The 25,851-nt window shown below is 40.5% G+C and overlaps 1 protein-coding gene across 1 annotated transcript; it reads right to left on the bottom strand.

Annotated features, from left to right (window-relative positions):
* Positions 1-1,688: 1,688 nt before the first annotated feature.
* LOC134802810 (uncharacterized) lies at positions 1,689-13,250 on the bottom strand. Its single transcript, XM_063775533.1, has 5 exons — positions 13,137-13,250; positions 5,171-5,273; positions 4,426-4,666; positions 2,931-3,016; positions 1,689-1,839 (listed from the first exon to the last, which is right to left on the bottom strand). Exons 1-5 carry the CDS (start codon positions 13,188-13,190, stop codon positions 1,745-1,747), a joined length of 579 nt encoding a protein of 192 aa, XP_063631603.1. The 5' UTR covers positions 13,191-13,250; the 3' UTR covers positions 1,689-1,744.
* Between the last annotated feature and the right edge of the window lie 12,601 nt (positions 13,251-25,851).

Raw genomic sequence — 25,851 nt, 5'->3', positions numbered from 1 at the left:
TAGGCAGAGACCACGGATTTCCGCTTGCTACGATCCTGACATACCTCTTTCGCTTCCTTCACTTTCATAACATTCCTCATACACGCTCGCCGGGTTAGAGTGCTCTTGACCTGGCCTTTCTTCAGAATTTCCCCGATATGAAGGAAGGCTAACAAAGAGAGTGTACCTATATTAAGGGAGAAGCAAAAGCGGGAGTTGGAAGGGGTAGGCCTCGGCGGACTTTCTCTGATCACGTAGGTATATAAAACTAACTTAAATTCATTTAAGAGTATACACCACAACGCGGTAATCTCATGAACATAGCCCAGTTTCTCGGGGGCAAAAATGTGGGTACCAGTGCTAGTGATTAATTAAAATATCGAGTCAAGTGCTGTCGATATCGATAGCAGGCAATTTCTAAATCATATAAATATACAAATATATTGTTGGTACACCGATCACGGAGTTAAATATTATATTGAATTTTTTCTACTTCATAATACATTATAGTATACTTTATGTATTAAGGGTATACTTATTTATAAGGCAAACTATATACTTACCAAATATTTACGTAAATCGCTTAATACTACTGGTGAATTATGTACAATAAACCTTTCTAAATATGTTGGGTTTCGGATAAAACCGTTTTATGATGAAAATCTACTGAAAAACACCCCACTTTTAGGTTGGTTTACCTAAATTTTACCCCCGTGACGTCAGTGGCACGGCAAATGGATGCGCCGTTTGGCGTTCAAAAGGTTAAAACGCTACCCATGAGCTCCATCATCCGGCACATGGATATCGGATCTTTCCTAGGGGGTAATTGCACAAAAGATCCCTATGGGTCGAAGTGTATCCGCAAGGGCCCCCGAAAACGATAAGATAAGATAAGATAGTAAAGTATTTGTATGTTCAAATACATTAGTATTTGATGGCAGCGCCATCTCTCTCGCTAACTCGGTATCACATGAGTGATCTAGTTAGAAGGTCCGGACCATACTGTTCTACCTTAGAGATGGCCAGGGGGCGCCATAAGCCTTCAGTAAGAAGTGCATATACTTGGAAAATTCGACCTATGCCGCCGTGGCCCGGTGGCCGAGTGGCTTAGGCACCTGCCGCGATAGCAGAGGACGCTGGTTCGATTCCAGCCTGGGGCACTAGAGGCCTTAGTTACTTTTTCTTAGTATATGACATTTATTTCAGTTTATAAGATAAGATAGGTACTAGTTCAGCGGTGTCACTCACGAATTCGAGCCAATCGTGCAGTCTAACGCAACTAGTCGCGCGTGATGCGAACTCATCAACCAATCGCGTTGTCACACCGCTGTACTGGCCCCACTCATGCCCCATTCTTATTGCCCGTAAGGCCAGTCCTTAGATGTCAATGGCCCACAGTAGTTGACATCCAGCAGGCAGCGACCTTTTAGAGTTGAATTTTTTTAGTGTTACATTAATTTTCAAGTGTTTTTAGTTGTGGTACCTGTCTTATTACGTTTAGGCGACGCACAGACATTTAAGCGTGACGAGCTAAAGGGTAGTACTATTAGTTATTCTGTGCTAAAGGCCAGACCACCTGTGGCCATCACGTATAATTACGTCGGAGGGGAGCTGACCTGCAGCGAGTGTGGCACATTTGCTGCAAAGATTGCTACGTCAGTCACCTGAGAGCGCACCAGCGACGCTCTCAGCGGCAGAAAAACAGTCGCTGTAGCCGAAGACGGATTACGTTTATAATACGAGAATAAGTTTTGTTCTGACAGATTTAAGCTTCGGTCTCCAAGTCGGCCTCAATCTCCTCTGGCGTCCGCAGGTCGATTGCGAATCTTTTCTTTAGGCTGGGTGGCCTCTCATCCAGTTCTGAAAAAACAAATGATATAGGTACCTAATATACACGGTAGCTCAAAAATAACTGCATTCCCGTTGCCGGGGAGGTTTTGGGATTATACTGAGCTACTTTTATTATGGGACCAACGCCGAAATCGCGAAAAAAAAATTACTTCCCCATAGAAAATGGACCAGCCAAAATGTTTTTTTTTTCGTTATTTCGGGTATAGAGGAAAATCAATAACCAAGCAATCGACTTGTTACTATGGGATTTATTTACGAACTGACGTACAAAACATAAAATAATCAAATGTACTTACCTCAGAATTTAAACATGGAACCGTAGAAAAATAACTTAAAACTAGGCATAGGCAATAGTGTAAAAAGTATCGAAACTATATACAAATACACCCTTAACATCGGGGTTGGTCCCATAGTAAAAGTTGCTCAGTATTATCCCAAAACCTCCCTGGCAACGGGAATGTAGTTATTTTTAGCCAACCTGTATAAGCATCATCGTCATATTCAACCTCTACCACACACAAGCGTCTTTTGAGCGTTACACCAATTTCCCGGTACAGATGTCACCATCGGTGAAGGGGTAAACATCGCCATACCGTTGCAAGCCATCCAGACAGACCCAAAGTACTTTAAAGACCCTGAGAAGTTTATACCGGAGAGGTTTGGTGCAGAGAATCTTCAGGAGATTCAGAAGAACACGTATCTGCCGTTCGGAGATGGGCCCAGAGCCTGTATTGGTAAGCTAAATATTTTTATATGTCATTGTTTAGGGCCACCCCACACTAGCGTCTTTTGAGCGTCGGAGTTTAGTCAGCGTTATGGAAAATGGCGTCGCTGCGCAGTTGCGCCAACGTTGCGTCCAGCAGCAGCATAGATGGTAGGATCCTATAAATGTGCTATACGCGTGCGTACGTGAGGGACAAAAAACATACGCAATACCACACTATGATTGGTCGAATTTATTTGTTGCCCACCATAAGTTAAACCATACTAACGGTGGGGAATAAAAAAAATGTGAGACTGTGACAAGGACAAACAATAATAGCGCTTCCTTTCACTTTCACCAGCGCTTGTTTTTGTGCTTTTCTATTCTACATATTTACCTGGAGATGTCTGCAGTTCCTTCACCCTTCTAGAATAGTCCTGGAAAGCAGCCGCCAGCGCATACGTCAGTCTCCTCGCCGCGTTTCTGGAAATAAAAGCAACAAACAGATTTAAGTATAGTATTATTGGAGGAAATACAGTCTTATTGTTTGTTTTCGAGTTACAAAGGTGGTAAAACAAAACGACTAGGTATTTTTTCCGGTTGCAGAGGTCAATATTCATTTTTCGCGTTATAGAGGTAAAAAAATTACTGAATAGTCGTGAAGGGAATCGTTGGTTACTTCGTTTTAATGAGGTTAAATATTTCGAGTTATGGAGGTTTTGGGCTCTGAAGGGAAAATAGCATTTTATTTCGTGTTAACGAGGATTTCGTCTTATCGAGGTTAGACTAGAGCTAGCGAGGTTCCACATAATATATTTTTCACATGTCTGTGTTATCTACGTAAGTATGTTGCGAAAGTCTAATGCTGAGAGCTAAAAGATAGGGAAATGATAACAATTATTTGCCTGTTTTTAGCACTTTGATAGTCCACGTGAGAAACGTATCGAGTAGCAGTTCCCGACTTGAGGGGGCCACGATAACGATAAAGGTAATAACCCAGATTCCATTGGTTATTTCCATGAATCTAGTATGGGGGTATGTTATTTAGTATGAAAGGTGGGGGGAAGTGACCGAACGGGATAGTCTTATGTATCTTTCAGTAGGAGTAGCAGCGAAAGAGCTATTATTGTTTGTCCTTGTCACAGTCTCACATTTTATTTGTTCCCCACCGTAAATTTAGTATGGATTATGGTGGGCAACAAATAAATTCATAGTGTCGCATTGCGTATGTTTTGTATCTCACGGAGGCACGCGTATACCACTTCTATAGGATCCTACCTTCTATGGTTATTTCCACTTTCCGCCACGAACAGTTATAGGGGAAAATGAAATAGTTAATTGTTACAAGGCGGGCAAAGCGTTTTCTTTGTCTCGCGATAATGTTGAGGGTTAAAGAAACTTTGTTACCGAGTGAAACACAAAATTTCCACACTGACTTTTGCGATGAGATAAGATCAGTTTATCTCACCTGGCCTCGCAAACAAACTCGATTCAAGCCCTTAATATTTTAACACTCTCGTGTAGACCAACTCCTGGACGCCGTAGGAGATGGACTCGATGTTGAAGAAGACAGACATGGGCTCGAAGTCTCGCTTGGGGTCTTGGTAGATGTATGACGGATGATTGAGTTTAAATGACTTAATACGAATGAATACGTGTGTGTCAGGAATAGATACCTCTTTGGCTGTTGCTCGATGCAACGTTAGCGCAACTGCGCAGCAACACGGTTTCCCATAGCGCTGACTAGACGCTGACGCTAGGGTGTGGTGTCTCTAAGTGTGACTATTAGTGAGTAAATTTTTGTCAATGCATAAAAGCGGAAGTGAGATCAAGGGAGTGAGTGTGGGTAAATTCTCCTTTCTCCAAGTGAAAACAGTAATTGTAGATCTTACCTGGACTCGCACACGAAGGCATGACATTCGAAGGGATTTAAGCCCTTAACATCAGCGTTATCTTTGACGATGATCATAGAAAACACCCTAGTGTAGACCAAGTCCTGGACGCCGTAGGAGATGGACTCGATGTTGAAGAAGACAGACATGTGCTCGAAGTCTCGCTTGGGGCCGTGGTGGATGCTCTCCATGTGGACGCCTTCCACGGTGATCACCAGTTTCACGATGGGAAGGATTTGACCTGGAAACATTGAATGGAATATAAATTGTTTGACAAACAGAAAGGAAAAAGAAGCGCTGGTGGCCTAGCGGTAAGAGCGTGCGACTTTCAATCTGGAGGTCGCGGGTTCGAACCCCGGTTGTCTAAAATACGCAGTGGAAGCGTGCTGGGCCCATGACCTAATGAAGCAAATGTTCCTCTAGGACAATATTAATGAAGTCTGGTCTGTCAATTATACATTTGAAAAATACAGCAGTTACTTATAAAGTATGAACCTGAGGGTCAGTTTCAATACATCCCTAGGACTTTCTGAAAATTAACGATTTCAAAATTTTACTCTTACCTCACGGAGATCTGCCTCCACTCTATCTGCCCAACGGTATTTAGGAGCTCCGCGTCCGTGAGCTCGGCGTCGGCGAAAGCTGGCGGGATACCGCTCTGGACCGATCAAAGTGGCGTGCTCTTATGTTGGAGGCCAAGACTCATTTTGGGTCACCGCGCCAACCAAGTAAGTAGTACTCTTACCTGGTGGTAAGGCCTTGGCTGCAGCCACCATCAGGTCCACTGGCTTCCTCGTATGCTTGATGCCCCACAACCCTCGTGCATCGCTCTGCCCGAGGTATTTTACCTGGAACATTCCAATTTACTTATTTAGAATATAGAAACTCGTCAAGGGACCCTCAGCTACAAATGTGCCCATTAAAGTACAGTGACGGATTTACAGTCTCTGCCGCCCTAAGCCCCAGGCCCTGTAGTAATATAAGTACTAGCCGCCCCTTTCTCAGGACTAGGGTTGCCAGATGGTCGGGATTTGGCGGGATTCTCCCGATTTTTAGCATGTGTTCCCGATTCCCGACAAAGTGAAAATTGTCCCGAAAAACAGCTTCACGTTATAAAACAATAATTTCAAGTTCCGAACTGTCGTCGAGCGAGCGAGCTGACGTAGTGCCAATAATGTAAAATATCATTGTTTTTAATACAATTATTTAATTTGAATGTATTTTTTTCCCGACTTAAGTCCCAAAATCCCGAAAAATTTATATTGTTTCCCGATAATAGCGCCTTTCGATCTGGCAACCCTACTCAGGACCCACCATATAGACTGCCGCCCCTAATATCTGGCCGCCCTAGGCCCGGGCCTACTGGGCCTTAAGGGGTCATCCATTAATTACGTCACACGTTTAGGGGGAGGGAGGGGGTCAAGAAAATGTGACATATTGTGACATGGGGGAGGGGGGAGACACAAACTTTGTGACGTCACTTTAACTTCATCAGTAACCGAATTTTCTTTTTTAATTATTTCATTCGCTGTACATTTAAATAACAAGTTTTTAAAACGATAATCGTTTTTATTCTTTTAATTTTCTTTCCTAAGCAGTTTTGGGTTATAAAATTACTAATATTTATATCGTCAAAAATATTTTGATAAAATATTAATAATACTTAGGTACTTTCTTAATTCGATTTGGCGATTTCGTAGAAAAAATGTGACGTCACACTAGGGGGGAGGGGTTTGCCAAATGTGACCAAATGTGACAAGGGGGGGGGGGGAGGGGTCAAAAAACCTAGAAATTCGTGTGACGTAATTAATGGATGACCCCTAAGGGAAATCCGCCACTGCTAAAATAATTATTTATTTTACAAGATGGCCCAAAAAAGGAAACCATCGGTGAAGGAAAACATCGTGAGGAAACCGGACTGATCCCAAATAAGGCCTAGTTTCCCCTCTGGGTTTGAAGGTCAGATGGCAGTCGCTTTCGTAAAAACTAGTGCCTACGACAATTCTCGGGATTAGTTGCCAAGCGGAGCCCCGGCTCCTATGAGCCGTGGCAAAAAGCCGGGATAACCCGAGGAAGATGATGACAATTATTTAACTAAAAGAAAATGTATGATCTTCAAAATATTCTCCTTCAAACACGAACGTCTATAGGGACCGCGCGTTGAAGGATCTGCCATCTTGTGGCCTGAATCGGAAACATATGTGCACATGTACATTGCCAAAGCAAGTGCTACCGTTCTCGACGTTTTCTTGTGCATAGTAGGTTGTGCCATCTTGTGGGCTACATCGGAAATATAAACGACACATTTACGCCTCGCGCCAAAAATCTGACGGCTTCTATGCTGCCCCCTATAGTTCATGCACGGGGCCTATTAAAAATATAATTTATGGGCATCCCTGTATTTTGTGACGTTTACTCTTATTTTGACCACTTACTCGTAAGTAGTAGTTAAATGCTGTGGTTTTGACGTTACATTGTCATCGAACAACAACAGCCCTTTTATTCTGAACGAAAATATACCTATTTATCAACTATTAGACCGAAAACGCAGCACACACTGCTTTCTATTGTCGCCTAACGGTCCATATTGTGTGTTATAAGTAATAAGTATGCACAGCGCGTCGCTGTTTTGGGGTCGTCCAGAAATCATGTGATCATAATTTGGCCTATTTTTGACCCCCCCTCCCCCTTGGTGATATTTGACGATTTTAACGCAAACCCCCTGCCACAAGATCACGTGATAATTATGATGCGGGTATCCTTAGACGCTAGCAATCAAGGCCATGGCGCCGATGCGAGCTTTTATTGTTAATGTTTTAAAGTTGGTGCGATAAATGTTTTTCATTGGGTAAACCCGCATATAAAATAGAGCGGATTATTTGATCTGATCAAATTTTTGAGTAAGTAATATTGTTGTTTTTGGCTTTTCCGGTTTGAAAAATATACGTGATATCATTCGTGATATTTTTCTTACCCCCACCCCCCTCTCTCTAAACCGGCGGTCGGCAACCTGCGGCCCGCGGGCCGCATGCGGCTCGTGAAACTGTCACTTGCGGCCTGCGAGCCTCTCTGGCTATGTAATATTGAGAAACGACAATGTCTGATAAAGTCATCAATATTAACAAAGTGCGGCCCGCGTCAACTTACTCATCGTTAACTACGCTACTAAAACTACGCAAAAAAAGGTTGCCGACCGCTGCTCTAAACGATCACATGATTTCTGGACGACCCCTTTGACTTTTTGAGGTGCACTAGCTGCATTTAGGTGCATAAAACGGGCCTTTGCAAAGCGTGCTCGCTAAGGGTTCCTTGTAAATGCATATCTATATCTATCCTATCTATATCTATCTATGCCGATAGCGATAATACCGCTATTGCTACCTTTATTTTCATTGTAAATCTGTTATTGCATTTTTCTTCTGTGGTGCAACAGAGTGTATTTACTTTACTTCAGGGACCGTTACCGGTAAGTATAACTAAAAATCAAAATATCGCATAGATTTCAAATTTATTTCTTTGATATTATATAGTTCGTTTTTTTTTAGCATTAGAAAGAACTTGAAAGAAGGTAAGCATTCATTCATTCATTTTAAATTATGGCTTCAGCCCATTGGGGCTATTTCGCCAGTGTCAAGGTCGTAGTAGCAGGGTAAAACGATTGAAATTGATACGGTTAGTACAAGATAGTGTACGGTGATTTAGCTCTTGTAAAGCGATAGCGGGCTTTACAAGAAACACGTGGACAACCGGCCGTAGACTCCAAAATGATGGTTAAACGTGCTTCAAGATAAATTCTCCATTCACTGCACACTACCACATTAGTTTACTGTATAATAGGCTATCGATATTACACTTTAAACAATATTAATGATCAAAAACTAAAGCAATTGATCCCGACGCGTGCCATCAAGATGGCGCTCGAACCGGAAGTCCCCGAAGGTAAGCGATCTTGACATGTCTTTTAATTGAAAAACGCCTTTTAAAAATCAGTAACTATTACTTATGAAAGCAGAAGAATATAAAAGATCGTATTAGATTCATAATTGTTACATATTTGCCGTAATTATTTTTTTAAATGTGTTTTTCAATTAAAATACACATCAAGATTGTTTACCTTATTTCTAATGCAAAAAAAAACGAACTATAGAATAGTATTTAGGTTAGAATAATGATTGATCAGATTAGCTAAATTAAGTGCAAATATATATATACATAAATAACCAAGATACCGAAATTGAATACCGGTTAATTTGTATGAAAAATATACCGGTATTCGCGCGGTCCCTGCTGTACTTTACTTTTACTGTACTACCGATACGTTAGTATTAGTATAATTGAAATCGTAAAAACCACACAGATATTTATACTGAACTGAACACCATATAGCGGGGTAATTGGACCACGGCTGCCATATTGAATAGGCCGGATGTGACGTCACTGATGCATGCTAGATTAAAACCGTACATCCCAGGAACAAATGTGAGTTTAGTGTGATGACCTCATGTGTGACGATTGTACTTACTTGTGAGGTTTCAAAAGCTTTGTCCCGACTAGGGAATGCAAATCGGTTATAACCTTAACCGAAATATTCGGTTATAACCGATTATTTTGACAAAATTTCATAACCGAATATTGGAAACTCGAATAACCGGTTACGGTTATTTTCGGTTATTTATTTATGACTTGAATTGTATGTTTTTATCATCTAATGACTACAAAATCCTGCCTTTTTTGGCTGTGACGCCTGTGACTATAATTTTTGTCATTCGTGGACTTTAATAACAAAAATATACCAAATTTACTTCCCTTATTTATGAAATATTTTTATTGAATATTGTATCACGTCCAAGGTCATATTTTACTTTTACTGTATTTGGTGTGTTTTATTAAAAAACGAAGTCTTTTACTCACATTCCCTATTAACTGTAGGCACTAAGATAAAGATTTTTGTATTTTTTAAATGACTGCATTGTAAATTTAAAAATTTTTCGTGGAAAATAACCGTAACCGATTATAAATTCGGTTATTTTTCGGGCATAACCGTAACCGAAACCGGTTATGAAGTTTGGCCGGTTATTGCATTCCCTAGCCCCGACAGAGGTGTTCTCCTCGTAAGGCCCAAGGTCCTACCTATACTAGTACTTATTCAATTCGATGAAATTTAAATCATATCCAATTGGAACAGAGTTCCGTTTGTTTTGCGTCGTTCAATTTTTATACAAAGCAAAATCAACTCTATTTCTTACAGTATAGGTTCAAATTGCAGTGGCAAATTTTGGATTATTCATTTGTGTGGCTGGGCCTTAGGAAAAGGTGGCAAGTTCTAATCTTGCCAGAGCTAATCTATTATCCAGCCTATAAAACAATATAGGTAGCCATTCGACGAAGCCGTCTAGACAGGGCAATCGTGCGGGGTGCGAGGGGTGGGGCTCGCGCACCCGAGCTGCATACATCGCCATTGTTAGCACTGAATAAATAATAGTACTAGGTATAGAAGACTCACTCTCTAACAAAGCGCGTCTGTTACGATCAGGACAGATATGGCCGCTAGGTGGCGACAGCGCCACGCGCGGCTTATGGCTAGCCACCAAAATTAGTGTGGAACGCGGGGCGGATGTACTTTTAGCTACCTGTAGCAAAGCGACGAAATCGCGGAGTGAGCCACGCATGTTGTTAGTAGCTGGGTAGGATTTTGACTACACGGTAGAACGCCATCCAACGTTCAATTGATAAACTAAACTAATATTGTATGAGCTTGAGGTCCTTATCCCAAGAAAAATTTTGATAGCGCGATTCAGGATTTTGAATACACGGAACAACGCCATCTAACGATCAATTCTGTAACTAAAGCAATACAGTCGCTTTTTCGGCCTTAGGCCGGAGCTCAAACTACACTGGCTTTCCTAAAAACTTGACTAGCCCCAACTTGCCCAACCCGAATACACACAGGGTGCGTAGCCAACGTGCAAATCGTATACGTTCCGTAGCGCACGAAACGCAACTTTCACTGTCGCACTAATATGGAAGAGTGATAGAGAGAGATGACTACGGAGCGTAAACGATCAGCACGTTGGCTACGCACACAGGTGTGAGCCAATGGGGCAGCAGAGCGGAACGTTTTTCAATCATTTACGCGTTTTAAAACTTAGTCGTATTATCATACCCTTTAGCATAATATAAAGGATGACTCACGGTACAGTGGCTTATGTGATAAAACAAGCGATGTAATATGGCTCAATAAAGTGTTATATTTACTTGTAAGAAAATAATACCTACTAGGCACCTATAAAACTTTTCAAGCCTCAATTAAATACTAAGTTATGTTTTATCCATTTCTCACAGATAGTACAAAAGGAAAAATGACAGAGAAACGATTAATAGCTAATTAGCGATAAGTGTATAAGGGGTTGTCCATAAATTACGTCATCGATTTTTGACGATTTTTGACCCCCCCCCCTATAATCATCCAAAAATCATGCTTCAAATGACCCCATTTCCTCCTACTTCATGCTACCGTCATCCGATGTCCAGACCCCCCCCCCCCCTAATTTGAAATGACGTAATTTATGAATAGCCCCTAAGGGGTCATCCATTAATTACGTCACACGAATTTCTAGGTTTTTTGACCCCTCCCCCCCCTTGTCACATTTGGTCACATTTGGCAAACCCCTCCCCCCTAGTGTGACGTCACATTTTTTCTACGAAATCGCCAAATCGAATTAAGTAAGTACCTAAGTATTATTAATATTTTATCAAAATATTTTTGACGATATAAATATTAGTAATTTTATAACCCAAAACTGCTTAGGAAAGAAAATTAAAAGAATAAAAACGATTATCGTTTTAAAAACTTGTTATTTAAATGTACAGCGAATAAAATAATTAAAAAAAAAATTTCGGTTACTGATGAAGTTAAAGTGACGTCACAAAGTTTGTGTCTCCCCCCTCCCCCATGTCACAATATGTCACATTTTCTTGACCCCCTCCCTCCCCCTAAACGTGTGACGTAATTAATGGATGACCCCTAAGCGGCAGAATATTAACAAAATAATGACGTAATTGTACATTACGGTACAAGTGCGGAAAAGAGGAAATCCGCAACGAGTGGCGATAAATTAAAACACGACCGAAGGGAAAGTTTTAAATCGACACGAGTTGCGAATTACCTATTCGCACGTGTATCGTACAACGTTTTACAGTACATATGGCCCTTTAAATGTTCGACATAGTTACGTAATGTGCAAATTATCGCACTAGTGCGGTAAAGTCACCATAATGTATTGTAAAGATTGTTGAACAGTTTCTAATTGATATAACACACGAAAGTTCTAATTATCGGATTTCCTACTGCGAAATCATTATCAGTAATTAATTCATTATCGATTACATGATTACGAGTGTAATCAAGTGATTAGTAGTTACCACTTGGAGAAATTTGTAAAGAACGGACATATACTGTACTGAAGAAACATATACACGGTGGCTAAAAAATTACAAAGAGGAAACAGGCGGTCTTATCGCCAAAGAGCGATCTCTTCTATAGACCGACCGCTTAAATGAGTCCTCGCCTGCGCGGTACGGGGGCGACGGGGTAGGACGACTAAGGGCGGCGGGGAAGCGCCGTACGCCTGCCACCCGCACCTTCCCCGCCACCCTTAGTCGTCGTACCCCCTACCATGGTATAATAATATACTCCGCCTCATGGTCTAATAAAACATGGTCTTCTATTCCCAGAGTGACACGGGCCTACGTCACAATAACATTGCCACTTTATTTCAACATAACATGTTACATGGGTACATTATACCTATGGTTAATAAGTTAAAATATTTCTTTATAATTTTATAATTTTCATTTATATGTATTTTATCTTAAATTTTACAATAACACGTCATTTGTAATTATTCGTTAGCAATATCTTCCGATTCACGAATAAAATTCCAGACGTTCGGGTAATTCTGTTTACATTACTGGCAACACAGGATAGCGCTGTCACATTTGACAATTCGGATCTAGATAACTTCATGCCCTGACCGTCATCCTTGTCGAACGCGTGTTAATTGTTATTTCCTTCTCGCTCAGTGTCAGCAGTCGCAGTGTTTTCCAAACTTTTCACGTCGTAAGCTTGGTAATTAATGTGTAACTGTGAATTAGTTTTTCAAACGTTTGTCTTGTATAGATAGATAAAGTTTAATTTAATACACTCGATTTGTTTTATTTTACTATGTTTCTACATGAATAACTTAAAATTAATGCCGTTAAAATAATTTTCACCGTTGGTTAAAATTCTCCCACATTTTAAAGTTTGAGAACCTGTAAACAGCATGATGACGTAGGCCCGTGTCAGTTAGGTCATACGCGAATCTCGGAATAGAGTACCAGGCGGAGTATATTATTATACCATGCTCCGCCTGGTACTCTTTTCCCGTCTTTTCTAGGTCACCTAACTGACACAAGCCTCATCGTCAACGTCATCATGCGACAGCGCTATATGATAATATGCGATAGCGCTATATATAGCGGCCATGTTATTGTGACGTAGGCCTGTGTCACTCTGGGAAGAGAAGACCATGTTTTATTAGACTATGCCCCCTACCCCGTCGCCCCCGTACCGCGCAGGCGAGGAATCATTTAAGCGGTCGGTCTATAGACAACTTATAGGTATTAGGTAGTGGTGTTTTATAGTGATGTATCTCTATCTAGATATTTACCTGGAATGAGATCGGAAGGTCGTCCACGACCACAGGGCCCTCGTTTTCCGCCATTTTGTTTCAGTTTTGCTTGTAACTTACGGGAAGTATATCCGAAAATCCATTATTTAATACCTGAAAACAATAATTACAGGATTAGGCTATAATATAAACGTTGTGAAGCATAAATTAAAATCTGAAGTTTAGGTAGAGTTAGACCATGAAAAGTCTGCAGCGATTTCGATAGCCGACGCAGTGCAAGTGTTATTTTACACGTCATAATTTCATAGAAGTTTGAGTTTGAAATGACACTTGCACTGCGTGGGCTATCAAAATCGCTGCAGACTTTTCTTGGTCTAACTCTATGCATTTTTCACATTAGGTTAAATTTTATGTAAGGTAGGTCAGTATAGTACGGTTACAATTTTATGTAGGTAAGGTATGGTAAGATAAAAAATGCTTCGCAACCTTGTCTGGCAACGTCAGTCACACTCAATAAACTTAAGTAACAGCGCGTTTACTTGGCGAACGTAAGTTGCAAAAGCCAGTAGAATCACTGGACTGGATCCATAAGGGTCTCGTCCTAAAGGCCAACTTTACCGTCCCCGTGGGAAAAAATAACTGGTTTTATGACCTGTGTCTAGACATACAAGACACCCTGGTATGTATACTCTGTATCTTTAGGTATTTCAATAAAAGTAAACAAATAATTTGTACATTTTCGGGTAGTTATATAGCATTTAGCCCCACTTGCACCATCCCACTAACCCGGCGTTAACCGGTTAAACCGTTAACCTAGTGTCAATATGTACAGGTAACCATGATGGTAACGCCAGGTTTAACCGGTTAACCCCGGGTTAGTGAATGGTGCAAGTGGCCCTTATTGGTTAACAAACCAAATATAAAACCGCCGGGATCTGTCACTGAACGACCTGACTTTAACCTACCTACATTATTTGGTCATGTAATGTTTTCATCTAGCCTCAACTGGCTTAAGGAGCCATTTGATGGTAGATTTGTACGCCTTATGGTGCAAGGTGCAACATAAGTGATACAATGATGAAGTATATGGGACCTGTACTTATGTAGGTAAATATAGGTACATATGTTGGACAAATAAATGCTTTTGACTTATTTTGACTTCCATTACTTATATCATACACGAATTTTTCCCCCTCCCCATTTGTCACACTTTTTCATAGGAAAAAGATAGGTTAATATGTAGTTACTGTTACACCATGGTATCATAATATACTCCGCCTGGTACTCTCTTCCCGTCTTTTCTAGGTCACCTGACACAAGCCTACGTCATCATGCGACAGCGCTATATGATAATATGCGATAGCGCTATATATAGCGGCCATGTTATTGTGACGTAGGCTTGTGTCACTCTGGGAAGAGAAGACCATGTTTTATTAGACTATGTGTTATACTTGGCATGACCCCCTTCTCCCCGTTGCTGTGCCGTAATATGTGGATGAACCCTTAGTGAACGTACTAAAACCGCAAACTTCAAAATCTTAACTTGATTTTAATTGAACTTCGGGTAGGTATTGTCTGTTAGTCAATATCGAATTGGGTTTCGAATTTTAAAATTGGAACGTGTCTACGCATTCATTACGCACCTGTCTACCAACGGTCGCACAACTGTTCCAACCCCCAGCAGGTGGGTTGTTACCGAAAATACTGTGATCATTCTTTATTAGAAATGGTGCGTTCAAGTCTCACCCAACACCCAAAACAGTAAATTTTCCCACTTTTAATTAATCTCTAAGCTTAATAGCAACGTTCGCAGACGTTTCTGCTTTATACAAAATTAATTAATTTAATTAATTATGAAGTCCGAATCTAAGTACAGTCAAGTGTAAAAATATGGGTGTAGACAACTTACCCATAAATATGTCCCATAGTTCTTAATTCGCTGACGTAAGAGCTATGGAACATATAATAATAATAATAGGGGTGGAAGTGAAAGATGCATAAGACGCGAGTTGGCACAGTGGCTGGTAACAGCCACTGGGTAGAAAGCGGCGCACACCTCTCGACACCCCTGAGCCGCTCACACCGATGTTGCTCCTGGTCGTCTTTACGACGGCAGTTTCAGGGGCCCATCTAGTCAGCGGCGAGTCACCGCCTGCCTCGATGACTGTGTTAACATTGTTATGGCAGGTGTCCGGACCTCTTTTACAATAGCCCAATCTCATTGTCCACCCAAACATCAATCCATAGACCGGTATACTGTTCACTTTTTCTACAATAGTCCCAATGCCTGCTGAGACCGGTTCATGGGTGTCTATTGTTGCGCCTGTGAACGGGTTCCAGCAGGCGTTCTACATGACATTAAAGCTCTCCAAAGGGCCTCTACGTGTTGGATCTATATCCCCACGCAAGCCTATCAAAAGACCGGGATTTATAGGCCCGTGATATCTAAGGAGATACAAATAATAATAAAATTCTTTATTGTGCACTACTAAAGTAAAGTACATAATAGAAAAAAAAGACAGGACTTAAATGAGTAGGTAACAACAGGCGGACTTATCGCTATAGAGCGATCTCTTCCACACAAAGACATATAGTTAGTTATACTGGGCATTTTCCGCAAGTCGACAACCATTGTGCCTATTTTGCGTGAAAACGAGGTAGCACTACTCTAGCCACCTCAGCTCCTCCATGAAACCTAGCAGTGTCTTCATGGAGGAGCTGGGTATTGCCTGGATGTTAATTAGTTATACTGGGCATTTTCCGCAAGTCGACAACCATTGTGCCTATTTTGCGAGATAACGAGGTAGCACTACTCTAGCCACCCCAGCTCCTCCATGAAACCTAGCAGTGTCTTCATGGAGGAGCTGGGGATTGCCTGGATGTTAATTAGTTATACTGGGCATTTTCCGCAAGTCGACAACCATTGTGCCTATTTCGCGTGAAAACGAGGTAGCACTACTCTAGCCACCCCAGCTCCTCCATGAAACCTAGCAGTGTCTTCAGGTTGCTAACTGCCTCCTTCAGTGTGCACGGAGTCCCTAGGTATTGGTTCCTGTATACTTCTACCTGTTTACAGTGTAGGAGGATATGTTTTGCTGTTTCTTCTTCCATGCACGGTCTGCACATGGGGCTGTCTGTTTTACCCATATTATGTAGGTGTTTGTTTTGTGTTTTATGTCCTGTGATTAATCGTATGCTATGGGACATATTTTTGAGTATGATTTGTACACCCATTTTTTTACACTTGACTAATACAGTGTTAAAATAAAATACATCACAGTGTATGAGTGTAATAAAGTCAGTAAATCATAATACGTTCTTGGATTCTTATCTTTCGCTTACTTACTGTAATAAATGTATGCATTTCGCAAAAGTGACACACATCTCTACTATGTAGTGAAACACTTGAGCAAATACTTAACAATTTAAAAACGGACAATCATAGTCTAATAAAACATGGTCTTCTATTCCCAGAGTGACACAGGCCTACGTCACAATAACATGGCCACTATATATAGCGCTATCGCATATTATCATATAGCGCTGTCGCATGATGACGTAGGCTTGTGTCAGTTAGGTGACCTAGAAAAGACGGGAATGGAGTACCAGGCGGAGTATATTATTATACCATGCGGACAATAGGTAGGTACTTTGTTGTGTTCGCTAGTTAATAATTTTACAAACTGTGTTTAGTATAAATTCCTAGGTAGGTAGAGTAAAACCAAGAGAAGTCTACAGCGATTTTGATAGCATATGCAGTGCAAGTGTTATTTATACGACATAATTTCATAGAAGTTTGACGTTTAAGATAACACTTGCACTGCGTATGCTATCAAAATCGCTGCAGACTTTTGTTGGTCTAAAGCAGTGGTGGGCAAAGTACGGCCCGCGGGCCATCTGCGGCCCGCGAATGGCTTTTATCCGGCCCGCCGACGGTCCTATGAAATAATTAGTATTGGCATTGGTCTATGATTATTGATTATCACAAATCAAAATAAATTTTGGCTACAATTCTGGCCCTCCACTTAAATTTCCTAAATTTCTGGCCGCATGAAGAAAGTTTACCCACCACTGGTCTAAAGTGTTTGGGTAATTTTGTATGTCGGATAATTAATAATAATAATAATAATATAAAGCTCTCCAAAGGGCCTCTACGTGTTGGATCTATATCCCCACGCAAGCCTATCAAAAGACCGGGATTTATAGGCCCGTGATATCTAAGGAGATACAAATAATATAATAAATATCCTGGGCCGGATGGATTGCACAACTTCTGGCTAAAATGGTTCCGATGCTCGCACTCCTACTTAGCAGCACAATTTCAACAAGCCCTCGAACTTGGTTCTCTCCCACCTTCCTTAACAACTGGTGTCACCTTCCTGCTCTATAAGTCCGGTAGTACCACGGAAGCGAAGAACTACAGACCCATCACATGCTTGCCTACACTCTACAAGCTCCTTACATCCATTTTGAGAGCAAAAATCAACGCGCACATTGTCGCAAACAATATTTTGGCCTCTGCTCAAAATGGATGTAGGGTTGGGTCCCGTGGTACTAAAGAGCTCCTCCTCATAGACATGACCATCTGCCAACAAATCCGGCGGACCAGGGGGGCCCTCTCAGCCGCTTGGATTGACTACAAGAAGGCCTATGATTCGGTGCCTCATTCATGGCTGGGGAGGGTCTTAGAGCTGTACAAAGTTGATGCAGCTTTGAGAGCCTTCCTAAGCGCGTGTATGGGGCAGTGGACCACAGTCCTTCGTCAACCAGGAGGCGGGGATGACCGACCTGGCCCACAGGATTTTATAAGGATTGAGCGAGGAATATTTCAGGGCGACAGTCTGAGTCCGCTATGGTTCTGCCTAGCTCTGAATCCCCTCAGCACCTTGCTGAAGGATTTGGGACTAGGTTGCCGGCTTCGGAGAGAGGGTGAAGTTATTTCTCACCTTCTGTACATGGATGACCTCAAATTATTTGCACCAAATACCCAAGGCTTGTTGGAGCTACTGAAAACCACCGAAGTCTTCAGTAGTGCCATCAACATGGAGTTTGGTGTCGATAAATGTGCGGTTATGCATGTACAGCGGGGGAAGGTTGTAAATTCAACAAATTTACAACTTTCTGAGACAATGTCTTTCAGGTCTATCTCTGAATCAGAGACCTATAAATACCTTGGTATGTCACAGTCGTTGGGTATTGAGGACGAGGGTATTAGACGGTCGGTGAAGGAGCGCTTTTTCAGTCGGCTCACAAAAGTCCTTAACAGTCTTTTGTCAGGAGGCAACAAAGTGCGCGCCTTCAACGCCTGGGTAATGCCTCTTCTCACATACTCCTTTGGCATACTAAGGTGGACTCAGACCGAGCTGGACGCCCTGGATCGGAGGGCCCGGTCACTGCTCACCACACATCGCATGCTACACCCACGCTCGTCAGTTATGAGATTGTACATCCCACGGAAGTGTGGAGGCCGAGGCTTCCTAAACGCCAAGGATCTCCACAACCGCGAGGTGTACAATCTCAGGAATTATTTCCTTAACAACGAGTGTGGGATGCATCGTGATGTGGTGGCAGTAGACAGGAACCTCACGCCGCTCTCCTTGGCAAACGAGAACTGGCGCAAACCTGTGGTACTAAGTACTGCGGATCGCAAGGCGGCATGGGAGAGTAAGGCGCTACACGGGCGGTTCTACAAGGCCCTCACGGGACCCGATGTGGACCTGCTCGCGTCGGTGAACTGGTTACGATTCGGGGACCTCTTCGGAGAAACCGAGGGTTTTGCCTGTGCAATTGCGGACGAAGTGATGATGACGAACAACTATCGGAAATATATCCTGAAGGACGGTACGGTCGACATTTGTCGGGCATGCCGCCGTCCCGGAGAGTCACTCAGGCATATCATTTCCGGTTGTTCTCATCTTGCTAACGGTGAGTACTTGCACAGACATAATCTCGTAGCCAGGATTATTCACCAGCAACTTGCTCTTCTATACGGCCTTGTGGACCGCGAAGTACCGTACTACAAGTACTTACCTGCGCCTGTTCTCGAGAATGGTCGTGCCACGCTCTATTGGGATCGATCTATCATCACTGACAGGACTATTGTCGCCAATAAGCCTGACATCGTGCTGATAGACCGATCGCAGCGCCGGGCCGTGCTCGCCGACGTCACCATCCCCCATGATGAGAATCTCGTGAAGGCCGAGAAGGACAAGTCCAGCAAGTACCTAGACTTAGCTCACGAGATTACCGCCATGTGGGATGTTGACTCGACGATCATTGTTCCGATAGTTGTGTCAGCGAACGGTCTCATAGCGAAGAGTCTCGACCAACACCTAGAGAGACTCTTGCTGGGTGGTTGGATCAAGGGTCAGATGCAGAAGGCGGTAATATTGGACACGGCGCGTATAGTACGTCGGTTCCTCACTCTGCGGCCCTGACCACCGGCAGCTTGGGCCAAGCTCCGCTGCCGGCGGCACCCTAGGTTAGGTTTTTTATAATGTGTTTATATGTATTTTTTATTGTTTTGTAAGTGTTTTTTTATATTTTACTTTTATATTCATATTATAACAAACCTAACTTAAGACGAAAAATAAATAAAGAGAATAATAAATATTATAGGACATTCTTACACAGATTGACTAAGTCCCACAGTAAGCTCAAGAAGGCTTGTGTTGTGGGTACTCAGACAACGATATATATAATATATATATGTACTTAAATACATAGAAAACAACCATGACTCAGGAACAAATATCTGTGTCATCACACAAATAAATGCCCTTACTGGGATTCGAACCCAGGACCATCGGCTTCACAGGCAGGGTCCCTACCCACTAGGCCAGACTGGTCGTCTGATGAATTCCGAAAATCAGATGAATATCACCCATAATACTATCGTAATAATTAAGAGTCTCTTTTCGGAACTATCCGACGGTTTTCGACTTACGGAATTATCCGAAATATCCGAATACACCTTAATTTTTTTAAAATGACAGTCTTGCAGATACGGGGGTTTTCAGAAATAAGTGTACCGTTCACTTTTTTTTCGAAAAAATAACAACTCAATGGGTTATTTTTATTTTTATTTTAAAGTATTAAATACACATTTTAAAATACCCTAACTTCGCCACCGGTCCCTGACTTCGCCGTATAAACTTTTGGAAGCTAAAAAAAAATCTGAATTGATTACTTTTAAGTTTTATGACATTGAACGTCATTTTATATTTCGCAAACTCTGTAATTAGTTACGATAAGAATAAAATTCATGACACGATAACACGAAAATTGTAGACATAAACTTCATAGGTATAAATGTAACTATTACTTTATCAAAATCGCCCAATCAAATATGTACTTTATTAAGCTGTTTATAAGAGATATATTAAGTTGAATATGATTTGTTTTCATAGTGATAGCAGGTGATAAGGCAGATAAGCCTATCTTTGTGGGGTTAGTCAATGATTTTATATGATAAAACAATAGATAATATAAATAAAATGTCCTTTAGTCTACCTATGCTACCTAGGTAATATAATAATATATAAGTAGGTACTTTTCATCACACTCGCTCAGTAAATGTGGAATTGCACGCAGGCTTAGCGGGATTAACAGAAAAAATTAAGCGTTCTCCCTAGGGAGTTATGAAGTTTCTAGTGCCATAATTACCGGTTTTTTGTCTTTATATTTAATTTTTGTATCGCAAGTGTGATGAAAAACACATTGTGTGTAACTCGGGGCGTAAAAATATTGCAAACGAGAGTAAGTTAAATCGCTCCGGCAAGCCGTCGCGATTTAACTTACTCTCGTTTGCAATATTCAACTTACGCTTCATGTTGCACAGTGTACTATAACATGTAGGTAACTATTGCACGATCATTAATTAATTAGTTAGAGATTTGTAAACTTGACCAATGTATTTTATCTAGAATTGTAAATAACTATATCATATTTCATATGTACCTGTGTGACCTGTAACTCGCAGTGCAAGTGTTATTTATACGTCATAATTTCATAGAAGTTTGACGTTTAAAATAACAATTAATTACAGTGAGACGCCTCATTCTGCTCTCGTATGTTTCTTTTCTCTTAATGAATGTATTAATTATACAGGATATTGACTCTTGGAGACCCTATACATCTCTAAGGATAACTTGATAAACTATATAATCTTATAGTTCTGACACCTAGAGACATTTACACCTCTAAATATTATAAAAAATTTTTTGTGTTTTGTATCTGTATTTTTTATGTAATTCGACATTAAGAGACCATATACATCTCTTAGTAATTGTAATACGTTAGATTGAATTGTTAGTTTTATTTTATCAAATTGTTGATGTTATTATTTTTCCTTGTATGTAAATTCAATGATGACGTGTAAAAGTGCCCTTGTGGCCTATTTGCTGAATAAATGTTGATGTTTGATGTTTGAACACTTGCACTGCGCGGGCTATTAAAATCGCTGCAGACTTTTCTTGATATAACTCTACCAATAAAGAAACTGAACTGAGAAGCTACCGCGAAAACCGAAATTCGCAAATTGCGGGGATCTTTCTCTTTTACTCCAATGAAGGCGTAATTAGAGTGACAGAGAAAAATGCCCGCAATATGCGAACTTCGATTTTCGCGGTTACAGCCCTGATCTGAACTGTATATCTATGTTGAACATGTTTATATGGAAATTAAAATTTTCTTTTGTTATTATATTATTATGTTCATTATGTATATTAGAGGTAGGTTAGGTACCTTTAAGATAAATTATTTATGGCAAATACAATAACTAATATTTTGTTTAAGTTACTGTTTTTTTCTGATGTTCCGTATGTATATGTGCGTTATTATAATAACACCCCCCTCCCCCTCTCCCATCCCTTTTCTTCAGGGAAGATAAGGTTTTATTTGGTGTACCTACCTAATAAAAAAATAAATAATTTTTAGGTAGAAAATGTCATGATTTTTTATCAAATTAAAGTCAATGCTTTCAAAGCCCTGGCATAAAAAATGAAATAATTAGACATAACAACTTTACATATGCAATACCGATTTACCGAATCGTGATTCCTATATGCAATACTGAATTTAAAATACCCTATATAACCTACAAAAGCAATAAACGTTAAGTTGACGTAATTTACGTGTTAACTGCAAAACACCAATAAAATACTTACATTAAAAAAAAAACAATCCAACACTAAAACTTCTTAAAACTATAAAAACACTGGCCACCAAAAACACAAAAAAGTAAAAATTAAAAACAAAAGTTCACGCGGGAAACGTCCACTTCGCTTCGCGGTACAAAAGTGAATACGAAATTGAATTTTCAAAATCGGAACAAACACTAGCCGATGTAAATTGATCTGTGAAATTGTATAAAAATCGACCTTTTCTCTCTACATTTGTACTAAGATAGAGCGGGAAGGAAGACCAAGTTATAATGGCCAGTGCTTTACGTGCTAAAATGTTGAATGCGGTGGTGTCATGAAATTGAATCGTGATGCATTGAGATTAGATTGTGTTTTTATAAATTGTGTGCATAGATAAGTTTGTCGATTACGTATATGTTTTAGTCCAGTAGTGATAAGATATACAGTGTGATGTAAATTTTGACAGGATTAGGTACGTGCAAGTATTTTTGATTAAAACAAAATGTAAATAATATTATACTTTAAATAAACGTACAACTTTACCGATTATTTGTACATTAGTGTGACCAATTCTCAGGTGCTTATGAATAAATTATAAAACATAATGTATTCTGTGATGTTTGCATAAGTGTATAATTTTAATTATGACACCTGAGTTTTAACTCTATTGCAGCACCTGATCTCTATTGCATATCATTTATTGATATAAGTAATGGAAGTTATCTCAAATGTTTATAGAATTTGGTTAGGTAGGGAAGTTACTTACCTACCTAATTATATTTTAATGTTTGGGTTGTTTTCTGTTTTCTAAAATAAAAAAGTTCCTTTTATAAGTGTAGTTTGAGTACTTACCTAAGTAATATACCTTGAAGTTAAGCGCTCCATGTCTTCCATCAGGCGGGTCTCTTCTTTGCTACCAATGTGAAAATATAAAAATAAATACATAGCTACATAAAAACGTCTGAAGTGAGAGACCTATGAAAAAATCACCAGATTACAGATGTAGTGCATTAAGTGCTTAATTGTTTTCCATCGTATTTTCTCGGAAACGTTCGTATTTGTCATGCTACTTCAGTCAACCTGTTCTTTTTGTACCGAGACTGACAGAAATAGCAAGGTTCGTACGTTTCCGTGAAAATACGATGGAAAATAATTATACACTAGATCTGTACAAGTAATTACCGGGGCTGGGATTCGAACGCAGAACCTCCTGCTTCGTATTCAGGATCCCTTCCAAGTATCGACAAATTTATCGTCTATTACCAGCCGACAAACCAGTCTGTCGACCAGGCGGCTTAGCACGGTTGCGTTTTTATCCCTTGTCACCATGCCTGTCACGTTCTAACAAGTATGTAAGTGCGAAAGGGACGCGCGTAGTGATAGTCGATAAAAATGGAACCGTGCTGAGCCCGCAGTACGGTTACCATCAGTTTGTCACTGACATAAACGCCGTCGAGAACGTAATTTACTTTCTATACATCCCGTTTGCACTAATATGCGAGTGCGAGCGAGATGTATGGAAAGTAAATTACGTTCTCGACGGCGTTTATGTCAGTGACAAACTGATGGTAACCGTACAGGTGACCTAGTTAGGTCAACCTAGTTAGTTTGTTGTTTTTTTTTTCCTTACTGTCTACCTGGTTGATTGTTGATATTTTTTTTTCTTTACTGACTACCTGGTTAGTTTTTTTCCCCCTTTTCTCACTTTTTCCAAACCCCCTGTACCCCATATTCGCACCTGTGTGCGTGCCCACCTGTTACACCCGTGCATGTGTGCGTGCGTATGGATATTGTGTGTCGTAGGTGATGCGTGAAGGAGGGAAGGTTGCTCTATTTTATAATGCTATACATTGTAGCGGCCGTTTCCATGTTGCTTATTTGAACTCTAGTGACATGGCTGGCATGTCACGTCTATTGTCATGGCACTGTGGCATTCGTCCCTGAATCACTGTGTACGGTAACTTAGTACAGTCGAGGTCAGAGATATGTTTACAATTTTGCACCTTACTCCTTTGTAATAAGGCGAAAAATGTAAATATAATCTTTGACGTCGACTGTACATAGGTACTAGGTCGCACCAAGAAAAGTCTGCAGCGGATTTGATAGCCCGCGCAGTGTAAGTGTTTTTATACGTCATAATTTCATAGAAGTTTGACGTTTAAAATGACACTTGCACTGCGTGGGCTATCAAAATCGCTGCAGACTTTTTACGGTCTGACTCAATTATTTATTCAGTACTCACACCTCGTTCACAATTGTGTCAGATAGGTATCTTACTAATAATAAGCGTCTTGACACAGTTTCACTTTTTGGACATGGGAAAATGATACTTAAGTATCGTAGAAGGTTAGAACGAAGCTATGGGAACGGTAAACTTTAGGTACTTTATTATTATGAAAAATAATAGTCACTAATTGGGCATTTCTATTTAAACTTGCATTTTAGATTTTGGAAATTTTATATTAGTTCCACTCAGAATCACGAGCCCTTTCGCTCTAATGCAAGAAAAAAGTGTCCCCAAAATTTCATACAAATTTTTGTTGTCAGTTTTGTTAGGGGCTATTCATAAATTACGTCATTTCAAATTAGGGGGGGGGGTCTTGACATATAGGAGGAAACGGGGTCATTCGAAGCATGATTTTTGGATGATTTTAGGGGGGGGGGGGGGGGTCAAAAATCGTTAAAAACGATGACGTAATTTATGGACAGCCCCTTACGGTCGTAGAAGGTTGTATTGAAAACCGTAACCAAATGGACCAACAATTTTGGGGATACGTTTTTTCTCAGTAAAAATGGAAAAAGCTCGTGATTCCAAGTAGAAAAAATATAAAAAATCCCAATTCTAACACAAAAAATGTTGGTACTTTAAATAGAAATGCCCTATTAGAAGCGTATAATAACTATGCGATCGCTAGCACCAAACTTATCAAAGAGGACAGAGGGCCTAACATAAACACTCAAGTTCGCAAATTGGCTTCTTTCTCTGTCACTCTAATTAACCCGAAACTGTAGTAAAAGAAAAAGATGCCCGCAATTTGCGAACTTCGATTTTCGCGGTTATACCCCAGAGTTAGTCTCTCCCTAGTCCCTTTAACGTTTTCGACGCCGTGTCAAATACAAAAGCTGTCACTCCACACGTCACCGAAGTGTCAAAACTGAAATTGAACTTTATGCATACGCACGTAGGTCTATGTTGCTCTGTGGTCTGTGACCGATTAATCGGTCTTTGGCGTTGAACCTGCGGTGCGGATATATCGGTCATTGGCGTCCAAAAGGTTAAATGGGCGTTTCTAAAATAAATATCGAAAACCTGATTCTCACAGATCCTGGTGTTTTTGGGTTCTTTCAACTCAGAATCACTAGCGTATTCAATTCTGATGATAAAATAAAATGTCCCAAAAATTTATATGAAAATTGTACGTTCCAACTACGTCACGCACATACAAGTGAAAATTTTTTTCATACTAAAACGTGACGTAATGGAATGGCCATTTTGGGACATCTTTTATTAATGGTGGGATGGAGAATGCTATCGATTCTGAGTAGAATGAGCCCAAGAACGTCCAGATTTGAAAGAATCAGGTTTTCAATATTAAAATATAGGTTTTATT

This window comes from Cydia splendana, chromosome 25, assembly GCF_910591565.1.
Source record: "Cydia splendana chromosome 25, ilCydSple1.2, whole genome shotgun sequence".
Classification (NCBI taxonomy): Eukaryota; Metazoa; Arthropoda; class Insecta; order Lepidoptera; family Tortricidae; genus Cydia; species Cydia splendana.
The sequence above is the reverse complement of the archived record's forward strand: the minus strand, read 5'-3'. Positions and strand labels throughout refer to the sequence as shown.

Bases quoted from the DNA above. Each gene is read 5' to 3' on its own strand.
- LOC134802810 (XM_063775533.1), bottom strand. From the start codon at position 13,190: ATGGCGGAAAACGAGGGCCCTGTGGTCGTGGACGACCTTCCGATCTCA. The intron at 5,274-13,136 runs GTAAATATCTAG...GGAATGTTCCAG, and splicing joins ACCTTCCGATCTCATTCCAG to GTAAAATACCTCGGGCAGAG. The intron at 4,667-5,170 runs GTAAGAGTACTA...CAATGTTTCCAG, and splicing joins AGCCAAGGCCTTACCACCAG to GTCAAATCCTTCCCATCGTG.